This window comes from Nannospalax galili, unplaced genomic scaffold, assembly GCF_000622305.1.
Source record: "Nannospalax galili isolate Female #2095 unplaced genomic scaffold, S.galili_v1.0 scaffold188, whole genome shotgun sequence".
NCBI classification, from domain to species: Eukaryota; Metazoa; Chordata; class Mammalia; order Rodentia; family Spalacidae; genus Nannospalax; species Nannospalax galili.
The window spans coordinates 4,651,285-4,663,165 of record NW_008360325.1 but is presented as its reverse complement, the minus strand read 5'-3'; the positions used below and the strand labels follow the sequence as shown (position 1 = coordinate 4,663,165).

Sequence of the window (11,881 nt, the reverse complement as noted above, 5' to 3'; positions counted from 1 at the left end):
TTTGTGAGTCCCAGCACCCCCTCCCAGGTCACTTTTAGCTCTTCTTTCCATGTCATTTCCAGACCCACCCCCAGATCACTCTCAGATTCCCACCATCATTCCCAGCACCCTCCTGGGTCACTCTCAACTCTCTTGCCCATCTCACTCCAAGCACCCTCCAGGTCACTCTCAGTACCCCCTCTGCCTCAGCAGTTCCCCTGGCACAGAGGCAGATGTAGCGGGCGTGGAAGGCAAGCTTTTCCATTGACTAACTGAGGGACTGAGACCAGCCATCAGAAGCTCTCGGAGCCTCAGTTTCCTCATCTATAAACTGGCTAGGGGTGGTAACTGGGTAACAGTTATTGTTTTTTCAGAGCACTTCTAAAGACATCATGATGTTTAATTCCTGGCACAGCTTTAGGGAACAATCAGAGGAAGGGTCTTTCAACTCTGTTTCATAAATATGGAAACTGTAGCTCCGGGGGTATGTGACTCAGTGATGTGTTTGCAACAGGGAAGAGACACTCCTATTCCCCAATCCCCAGATCTCCTGGGACCCAGAATAAGCTCTTGTAGTCTGGGCTAGGTGTCTTCTGGGACGGAGTGCTCTCGTTTCTCCTACATTGGGAATCTATCAAGTCTGGACTGAACATCTGGGATGGGATGCTTCCATTTCTCTGAACAGGAGGAACCCACTGAGCCAGGTTGAGCATCTTCTGGGATGGGATGCTCCTGTTTCTCCTGACAGAGTCACTGAGTCTGGGCTGAACATCTGGGATGAGATGCTTCTATTTTTCTGGATAGTGGGAACCCACTGAGCCTGGATGGAGCATCTTATGGGATGGGATGCTTCCATTTCTCCCGACAGTGGGGACCCACTAAGCTAGGGCTGATGGTACTCATGCCTCAGGGAGTTGACGGTCACTTTGGTTCCCAGGGCTAAGAAGTATGGACCTGTTGTGCGAGTCAATGTCTTTCACAAAACCTCGGTCATCGTCACAAGCCCCGAATCGGTCAAGGTAGGAGGTGATGTGGCTCCCTTGCAATGTCCTTCCCTTTCCCCAGAATGAGGGTCATGCTAGGCCCCAGGGACTGACTAATACTGCCCTTATAACCACCACCTCATCAGGATGTCTTCAAGCACTGCTGTATGATGGATGAGAAGGGATTTTGCTGGCCCCATTGAGGCTGGGAATATGACCAACTAATCACACATTTAACTTGTCAGAGCCTCAGTTCTTTCATACTAAGATGAGAGTTATAACTGCCTCCCATAGCTCTGATGAGAATGTGTTGTTGATGGATTTATTTAATGAAGTATCTAAAGAGTCTTAAACAGTGCTTCCTAGGCTGGTGCTTTTCTCTTCACCACTGGGAGTGTGTTTAATCCTCACAGAGGTGGGACTTTTATTACACCACCAGAAAAAAAAAAGTGTGGCCAAGTGGGCACTAGGAAGATACCTACTATCTATAGGAAATGACTCAAATCTGGGCTCTGCAAGCCTTGGGATCTAGGACAAGTTACTTCATTATTCTGTGCTTCTGTTTCTTTATCTGTAAAGCAGAGATGATGGCCTCCTTACAAGGTAGTTTAAGCATGGGACTGGGGCTAGAGAGATGACTCAGATGTTAAGAGGACTGATTGTTCTTATAGAGGACCCAGGTTCGATTCCCAGCACCCACATAGTGGCTAACAACTGTTTGTAACTCCAGTTCCAGGGGAATCCTATGCCTTCTTTTGACTTTGCTGACATTGGACCACATGGGTGTACTTACACACATACAGGCAATACACTCACATACATAAAATAAAAATAATAAATAAAATTAACCAAAAAGAATGGGCCGAATTGATGCCTGTGAGCCCCATAGCTCATGCCTGGCACACTGCAGCTGCCCACAGTGGACGTGTGGTTCTGCATGCAGAGTGGTTGTGGTGACTCAGAGAGAAAAAGTACAACTCAGGATTTAGTGTTTTTTTGTTGTTGTTGTTTTGTTTTTAATGCTAGTGTGTTTTGTTTAGCATTTTTTTGGTGATTCTGGGGATGGATCCCAATCCCTGAGGTGTACCTCCAGCCCTAAATTAGAACTTTATGGACACATCAGGAGGCAGACTGAACAGCCGTGGAATCATTACAATGCTGAAAATCACTTAAAAAAATGAACTCCTGGTATAGTGGTGGATGCCTTTAATCCTAGCACTCAGGAGGTAGAGATAGGCAAATCTCTGTGAGTTCAAAGCCAGCCTAGTCTACATAGGGAGCTCCAGACCATCCAGGGATACACAGTGAGACTTTTTTTTTTTAAATCACAGATACAGTTAAGAGGTTTTTAAAAGCCTGCTACTACAACCCATACACTGATTTTCATGATACTTAATGAAAAAAGGATTAAAGGTAGCTGTTAATATGGTATAGTAGGATCTGGAAAGATGGCTCAGTAGTTAAGAGAACTTTCTGCTCTTGCAGAGAACCCAGATTCCATTCCCAGCACCTACATAATGTCTCACAATGGTCTGTAACTCCAGATCCAGGGGATTCGAGCCCTCTTCTGACCTCTGAGGGCACTGCATGCCCATGATGCACATACATACATGCAAGCAAAGATTCATACACATAAAATAAATAAATCCTTAAAAAATACAGTATACTGTATTATAGGTTGATTTTCAAGTGCTGAACCACCTACGAATTCCCAGATATGTGTTGCTAGACTTGATCTGCTAATCTTTCTTAAGGGTTTTTGTTCCTATATTTACTTTTTCCTGCAAGGCCTTTGTTGGGTTTGGTACCAGGTTAATACTGACTGGCTTCATAGTTTGGGAAGTGTTCCTCCTGCATTTTCTGTAAGACTTTGTTTGGTGTTATTTCTCTCCTTAGTGTTTGGTAGGATTCACAGAGGCCATGTGGGCCTAGACATCTTTTCAGAGAAGTGGTGTTTGTTTTTTATATTAGGCATTAAGGGTTGGAGAGATGGCTCAGTGGTTAAGATCACTTGCTGTTCTTGTAGAAGACCTGGGTGCAGTTACCAGCATTCACATCAGGTGACTCACAATCAACTGTAGTTGATGTGTGATGTAGTTCCGTGGGATATGATGGCCTCCTTGGGTACTGCACATGTATGGTGGACATATGTACATACATACACACATATGGTGGACATATGTACATACATACACACATATGGTGGACATATATACATATGTATACATTCACACATATACGTATAGAAACAAATATTAAAAATATAAAAGTAGACATTCAATTCCTTTAAAATATTTTGTGTGTTCAGCATTTAAAAACTTAAAATTATGATGAAAAACGACAAGACTTACATCTGTAACCACTTTTATTGTGCAGTTCGGGGGACTGGACATATTCCTAGTGTGTGTCTGTTATGACCACCCCCCGCAGAATTCTTCCTGTTCCGCACTGAAGTGCTGTACCATTGGGCAAGTCCCTGTTCGCTCTCTTTCAGGCCCTAGGAGCCACCAATTGACTTTCTGTCTTTTTTCCCCTTTTTTCCTTTTACTTTCTGTCCTTGTCCATTTGATCGCGCTCATTACATCACACAGGCGGAGTCATGCAGTGTCTGTCCTTTTGACACTGCTTTGTTTCACTTAACACCCTTGATGTTCACCCATGAGCATATATCAGAATTTCATTCTCAGTTTATTTAATTGATATGTGATCATTCAGACTTTCTATGACTTTGGCAATTCATGTCTTTCAAGACATTCCATGTTTGTTTCAAAGACATTGTTTAAATAATTGGCAAGAAGCTATTAATAATATTGCTTATCGTGTGTGTGTGTGTGTGTGTGTGTGTGTGTGTAGAGTCATGTATGTGCACATGACTGCATGTGTCTGTGGAGGCCAGAAGAGAAGGTCAGATCCTCTGGAACTGGAGCTACAAGTGGTTATAAGCTGCCTGACTTAGATTCCAGTAGCTCAACTCTGAATCTCTGCAAGAACAGCAGTTGCTCTTAACTATTGAACCATCACTCCAGGCCCAACGTGCTTTTCAGTTTCTCACTATTATTGGATATGTGTCTTTGCCTTATTGATTCTTATATAATTCTGTGAGATCAGAGAAAATATTCATCATGGTTTCAGTCCCTTAAAATGTTTATTTATTTATTTTTATTTTATTGCATGAGTGTTTTGCCTGCTTATATCACACTGCATGCAATGCCCATGGAGGCCAAACGAGGGCATTGGATCCCCTGAAACTGCAGTTTTGGATGGTTATTAGCTGCCATGGAGGTGCTGGAACTTAAACCAGGGTCCTCTGCAAGAGCAGCCAGTGCCTCGAACCATGGAACCATCTCTCCAGTTCCGTGATTTCAGTTCTTTTAAATGAATTGAAGCTTATTTTGTGGTCTAGTTATAGCCAATTTTGATGATTGTTCATAGACTCTTGAAAAGAGCTTGTGTTTTCTTCTTGTTGATAGAGCATTTGAGAAATGTCAGGTAGCTCACATGGTCAGTGATGTCATTCAGATCTCTTAGAGTCCCACTAAATTTCTTTCTTCTTGTACTATTGGCTGCTGGCATGGAGTGTTCAACTCTCCAGCCAAAGTCATGGGTAGACTCTGTGTTCAGTCTTCTCAGCTTTTTTTTTTTTTTTTTTTTTTTTTTTTTTGAGACAGGGTCTCCCTGTAGCCCCAGCTGTCCTGGAACTCACTATGTAAACCAGGTTGGCCTTGGCCTGGAACTCACAGAGATCCACCTGCTTCTGCCTCCCAAGTGCTGGGACTACAGGTGTGCACCACTACGCCTGGCCCTTTTTTTAAAAAAAAAAATTTTAATTACAAAAAATTTTATGTGTAAAAGTGTATTGCCTGCATGTGTATAAGTGCACCCATGTCATGCAGTGCTCAACGAGGTTGGAAAAGGGCGTTGGGTCCTCTGAACTGGAGTTAGAGATGGTTGTTAGCCACCATGTGGGTGTTAGGAATCAAACCCAGCTCCTTTGCAAGAGCAACCAGTGCTCTTATCTGCTGGACCATCTCTCCAGCTCCCAGTCCTATTGGTTTTGCTTGTATATTTACTATGTATTTTGGTCCTTCTTTTTCTTTTGGTTTTTTCTTCTTTTTGCTGTGCTACTGGTGGAACCCAGGGCCTTATGCACACTAGGCAGACATTCTACCACTAAGCCACATACTTCTGCGCCCCAGCCATTTCCTTCATGTTACTAGGTGTGTATGCATTTAGAACTGTTATGTGTTCATGGTGAATTGATTCCTTTATCCTCAGACATGTTTCTTTATCCTTGTGGAGGTGTGAAGGTCAGAGAACAACTTGCAGTAGTCAATTCTCTCCTTCTACCATGTCATTGCCAGGGATGAAACTCAGGTTGTCAGGCGTGACATCCAGTGCCCTTACCTGCCGAGGCACATTGCTGCTCCCCCTTATCCTGTTGACATTCTTTTCCTTCCAGTACCTTTTCACTGCTTAGAACAGTCACTTCAGGTCTCTTATGTTTAGTGTTACATGGTTTATTTCTTTATATCTCTCTGGGCTTTTGTATTTAAATTTTTATTCATTATTTTTATTTTATATGTATTGCCTGCATGTGTGTAAATGCACCTGTGTCATGCAACACTTGAGGAGGTCAGAAGAGGGTGTCAGATGAATTCCCTGGAACTGGAGTTATGGGTGGTTGTTAGCTGCCATGTGGGGGTGCTGGGAACTGAGCCCAGGTCCTCTGCAAGAGCAGACAGTGCTCTTAACCACTGAGCCATCTCTCCAGCTCTGGGCTTTTTGTATTTAAAGTGGGTTTTCTGTGGGAAGGCAGCATATTCTTGGGTCTTGCTATTTTATGCAGCTTGATAATCTTTGCTATTACATAAAGTCCTTAGGTCATTTACATTCAATGTAATAGTAAAATTATTTTGAGACTGGACTACACTCTGGCTCAGACTGATCTCCAGCTATTCAGCTTGAGTGATGCTCTGGCTTCAGCCTCCCGAGACTACAGTCAGGCACCACCACATCTGGCTAATGTAATCTCTTTATAATTGGGCTTAAATCTACCAAGTTCCTATTTACTTTTCACTTGTCCCATCCTCTCTCTCTCTCTCTCTCTCTCTCTCTCTCTCTCTCTCATTGCCCTAGGGCTTATAAAATCTTTAACTTATTTCACTTTATATTCCTACTTTCATCTCTCTTGCTGTGATAAAATACCCCAATAAAAGCAGTTTTGAGAGAAAAAAGATATATTGGGCTCACACTTTGGGCTTACAGTCCACCATTTCCAGGTTTGCTTGAAGGCCTTTATTGGGTAGGCTGGGGCATACTTTTCCTCCAGGGCTTCGGTTAGCCCCTTTGCTAGTGGGGACACTGCCCTGGGCCACTACCCAAGGCTCTGTGTCTGAGGTTGGTGTGCTCTGACCACTGGGAATGTCAACCATTTGTGGCGTGTGTGAGCTCTGAGAACTGCCTAACCTATTAACTGCCTAGCTGCCCATTAATTCCGCTGTCCCCATCTTGCAGAGTGTCACTCTGTGTGCACAGACTTGTATTCATGCAGTGCTCAGGCACCACATGCAGAGGAGTTCCACAGCTCCTCTCTGAATGCTGGCCTATAAACTTGAGCCTCCCACAGCTGCCTGGAGTCTGACCTCTGATTGTCCCACTTACCAAGGCTGCAGGACTGTATTTGGGTCTCTTCTTTTAGTGTCCTTTTCCTGGAATTGCCTGTGGGTAGAAAGCTGGGACAGCCCTAGGTCACAGTGCCCTGGTCTTGGTTTTCCTCCTTCTGGTCCACGATTCTGCATGGCTTATCTGAACATTTGAAAATAGACACTTTATACATTAAAAAAAATTATTTTTATTACTATTTAAATTATGTGTGCGTGCATGTGTGTGTACAAGTGTGTGTGTGTGTGTGTGTGTGTGTGCGCGCGCGCACGTGCACATGAGTGCAGATGTCCACAGAGGCCAGAGGCCCCTTGGAGCTAGAGTTACAGGCAGTTATGAGCCTCCTGATATGGGTGCTCTTAAGTGCTGATCCATCTCTCCAGCCCTCACACTATACATTTTTGCCTGATTTTCTAGGTGTTTGCAGCAGGGCAAGTCCCTAGGTGTTACTGCTTCAGGGTAGAGATGTGGAGGATTCCCTGTATGTCCTGCATACCCCTAAGCTCAGCTCAGTGGCCAATCACAGGATCCCCAGCCTCTGGGACAGCAGGCTGTAGGGGATAGGGTGGTGGGGACTCTGGTCAGAGCCTGTGCTGAGGTGCCTTGCCTCAGTGGTGGTGAGTCTAGTTTAGTTGAGAAAGGACTTCCACATGCTGCTCAGGGGCTCCCTGAAGGGCAGGGAGGTGGCATTTGCTGTCATAGTCTTGGTGAGGTAGGGCGGTGGCAGAGCTTGGTTTATAAATCAAAATTTTGGGGGTGGGTTGTTGAGGTCCCTGGGGTGTCTCATGGTGCAAAGTCAGTCAGTTCTGGGGTTTCTTCTCTGCTGAACACTTGGAGTAAGACCCTCCTGACCCCTGCCCAGAGGAGCTCACAGGAGCCAGTAATCCTGGTTTTTACAGTGAAACTTCTGATTGCTTCTTGGGACTCCCAGGACCAAACTCAGCCTTTGGCAAGGCCCAGTGGCCTTGGCCGTACACCCCACAGCATGGCTGGCCACATAGTACAGGACCTGGGCTTCCCTCAGCCTGGGTCTCAGCCCTTCTCTCCTCTCCCCTGGCCTCAGTTTGTCTGGATTCATGTGCTGTGTCCACTCTGAGCATCACCTTCAGTTTTTGTTTTATGAGACAGGCCTCGAACTCATTTGGCCAAGGATGACCTTAAACTTCTGATCTCCCTGCCTTCACCTCCATGTGCACCACCACACCCATGACCAGTTTCTGTAGTGCCAGGGATCGAACCCAGGGCTTTGTGGATGCTAAGCAAGCACTTGACCAACTCAGCTACATCCCAGGCCTCTTGTGCCAGCTTTAAATCTTGGCTTTTTCCACCTGTGTGTAAGATGAACATAAAATAGCAGGTATGTCTGAGGGTTGACTGGGCAGGGAGTGAACTGCAGGATGCTGACATATACTTGGCATTTATTGAGCACCTGCTGTGTACCAGCTCTTTAGCTACAGAACTGACGGACTCCTCGTGGCAACCTGAGCAGACAGCCTCCCTTTTTATCTTCACCTTGTCAGATGAGGACCATGAGGGATGGAGGAGGAACTTCATCTAGGATGTGGATTCAGCAAATGTGGAGGAGGGTGCTGATCCCAACCCGAGTTCCTCTCCGATAGGCTACACTGACTGCCCCAGAGGCTGTTGGGGAACATCATTATCCCTGCCACACACTCTGGGAAGCAAATTGACCCTTCCTCCAGGAAGTCTTCTTCACCTTTGAGGCAGACGTGGGGCTGATGACAGTGAATCTGTCCTCAGGGTCTCTCCAGTGCTTCAAAGCCTGTCCTTTGGTCACCTCACCTACTCCCTCAGCTTTCTGAGCAGTGAGTCTCTGTCACTCTGCATTGGAAGGCAGTGCGGTGTGGGGCCCTGTCCCCACTTTAGCTGTGTGGTCATGGAAAGTCCCACACCCCTCCACAATTGACTTGTTTGAAAACAGGCCTCCTGGTTGATAGATCCGTCCTCCTCCTCCTGGGTGGGGGTCTCGTTCCCTCCTGAGTGCTGGGGGTGCGGTTCACAGGCATCCTCTGCAGCCTCTCATGGCTTGTGTTGCTTTGGGGGGCTGTTTAGAAGTTCCTGATGTCGACGAAGTACAACAAGGATTCTAAGATGTACCGTGCAATCCAGACCGTGTTTGGAGAGAGGTAAGGGCCCAGGGCAGATGGCTCCCCTGGGAGCACCACGTGTGGTGGGGTGCCCCATTCATTTTCTGACATTTTTCTGCTCTTCTCCCTCTGGGGGTGCAGGTGGGAACATGGGGGTATGCTGTTGGGGTCCATGGTCACCCTGCTTATTAATTTATTTTTGATTGATATATAAAATTAGCATGTTTGTAGGATGTCATATGTTTCCATCTGTGTATCCTGTTGCTTAAAAAAGATTTTATTTGCTGGGCATGGTGGCACACACCTTTAATCCCAGCACTCCAGAGGCACGGGCAGAGGCAGGCGGATCTCTGTGAGTTCAAGGCCAGCCTGGTCTACATAGTGAGTTTCAGGTCAGCTGGGGCTACAGGGAGATCCTGTCTCAAAAAGACTCCCCCCCAAAAAAGATTTTATTTTATTTTATATGTGTATGTTTTGTCTGCACGTATGTAAGTGTACCATGTGCATGCAATGCCTTTGGAGGTGCCAGATCCTGGAACTGGAGTTACAGATGGTTGTTAGCTCCCATGTGGGTGCTGAGAATCCAACCTGGGTCCTCTGTGAGAGCAGCCAGTGCTCTTAACCGCTGTGCCATCTCTCTGGCCCTACTTCCTTTTCATCAGGCTATGTGGACACAGGCCCACTGTCTTGCCCACATTGATGTGCACCACCTGGCAGTGTTTAGTGTTTAGCACGTTCATGGTGTATGCAATCATCACCCTGTCTAGTCCCAGGGCTTTTTCATCATCCCCAAGGTGACCCACCAAGTAGTCCCTTCTACTCCCCACTTTCCTCTGGCACCCAGTACCTGTATCTTGCAGACTGTTTGGCCAGGGCTTGGTGTCCGAATGTGACTATGAGCGTTGGCACAAGCAGCGAAGAGTCATGGACTTGGCCTTCAGCCGCAGGTGAGTATGTTGAGAAGGGAGGGTCTACCTGGCCAGGGGTGGTGGTGCTGGTGGAGAGGGCTCTTGGGTGGGAAAGCTTCATCCAGGAGCCTCACCCAGCTGGAGGGGAAGTTGGGGACATCAGAGATCAAAAGGAGAGCAACCCCAGGGTGGTGGAACTGAAGGGGGCGTCCCACATATGACTGACTGGCTGCAGAACATTTAGGGCTGCATGACCCCCCAGTTGCCAGAAGTGGTGTGTGTGTGCGTGTGTGTGTGCATGTGTCTGCTGTCCAAAACTGTCCCATTCAGATCTTACTCTGTTTGTATTTCTTATTTTATTCATTTTAGTTTTTAATTTTTGGAGGTGAATTTATTTTCCTTTGGAGACAAGGTCTCACTATAACTGTCACTGGCCTGGGACTTGCTATGTAGATCAGGCTGGCTTTGAACTCACAGAGATCCACCTGCCTCTGCCTCCCGAGTGCTGGGACTAAAGGTGTGTGCTGCCACACCTGTACCTTAAAAATTTTTTAAAATTTATTTTAATTTATTTTTATGTGCACAAGTGTTTTGCCTGCATGTATGTAAGTGCACCACGTGTGTGCAATGTCTGCGGAGGCCAGTAGAAGATGTTGCATTCCCTAGAACTGGAGTCATGGACAGTTGTTAGTCACCATGTGGGGGCTGGGAACTGAACCTGGGTCCTCTGCAAAAGCAGCCAGTGCTTTTAGCTGCCGAACCATTTTTGGTTAAGTGCTGTATATGTGTATGTCTGAGAGTGCATTTGTGTATGTGTATGCAGTGCCTGCAGAGACCAGAAGAGGGCACCAGATCCCCTGGAGCTGGAGTTATGGGTGCTTGTGAGCCACCTGACATGGGTCTTGGGAATCAAATTTGGTTCTTCTGCAAGAGCAGAAGCACTCTTAAAAGTGCTGAGCCATGTCTCCAGTCCCATTATTTTTTTAATAACCCTTTTACTGGATTGTGAATTACATTCCATAGAATTCACTCATCTAAAAGGAATCATTCAAGAGCCCTTAGCCTCTCCATAGTTGTGTCTCCATCACCCCTTGCTTCTTCCCTGTGCCTGCATCATCTGCAACCACTAACTTACATCTGGTTTCTCTGACTTTTGATGCACTAGACATTTCACACACATGGAATCATACAGTATGTAGTCCTTCACACCTGGCTTCTCTCACTTAGAATGATGTTTCTACAGTTCATGCATGTCATAGCCTGTACCAATATTTCATTCCTTTTTTATTGTTGACTAATGCTCCACTGCATGGATTCCATATTTGTTTATTTTTCAGTTAGTAGGCATTGGGTTGTCCTTGGTTTGGAGCTATAATGAACAGTGCTACTGTGAATACATATGCTTTTGTGTAGACTTATGCCTTTGTTTCCCTTGGGTGTATATGCCTAATGGAGTCAAGGGGGAGGATGCTGAGCCTGTGCCTAGCATTTTGAGGGAGGTAATATTTGACTTTGATAAAGTTTCAGATTCATAGAAAAATTGTCTTTTACTCAGATTTACTTATTGTTTGTTGTTAGAACCATGGTCTGAGTTGTAATTTCTTTCTCTGTTTATGTGTGTACATATTTATTGTGCCAGGCATGGTGTTGCATGTCTATAACTCCAGCACTTGGGAGAATGAGGCAGGAAGATTGAGAGCTCTAAGCCAGCCTGAGTTACAGGAGACCTTATCTTAGACAGACAAATCTATCATCTATCTATCTATCTATCATCTATCTATCTATCTATCATCTATCTATCTATCTATCATCTATCTATCTTCTATCTATCTGTCATCTATCCATCTATCTACTTATCTATCTGCCTATCATCTATCATCTATCTATCACCTATCTGCCTATCATCTATCATCTATCTATCATCTATCTATATATTTGTCTATCATTCATCTATCTATTGATATCCACAGATATCTATCTATATAGATATATACATATTTCCACTCATTCTCTGATGTGTGTATAGATTTATGTAATTTTCACATGACACTCTTTGAAGCTATTTGAGGGTAAGTTAGAAACATTGCACTCCCTACTTTTCCATTCTATGTAACAAAGCTCCCATTATGAAAACTTAGTATCAGTGCTTAGACTTAGTACCGGTCTCCTGCTGCCTCCCATTTTGTCATTTGTTCTGCTCTGGCCGTTTTCCCCTAAGGTCCAGTTCAGGTTCACTTGCTCT

The 11,881-nt window shown here is 45.2% G+C and overlaps 1 protein-coding gene across 2 annotated transcripts in view; it reads left to right on the top strand.

Moving 5' to 3' along the window:
* Positions 1 to 11,881, top strand: part of LOC103727655 (cholesterol 24-hydroxylase) — a 36,354-nt gene that overhangs the window by 8,205 nt on the left and 16,268 nt on the right. For both annotated transcript variants that reach the window (XM_008825633.1, XM_017796232.1), the window contains exons 3-5: positions 917 to 998; positions 8,697 to 8,770; positions 9,592 to 9,678. In XM_008825633.1, coding sequence (XP_008823855.1) covers positions 917 to 998; positions 8,697 to 8,770; positions 9,592 to 9,678 — 243 coding nt within the window. The remainder of the gene's footprint in view (positions 1 to 916; positions 999 to 8,696; positions 8,771 to 9,591; positions 9,679 to 11,881) is intronic.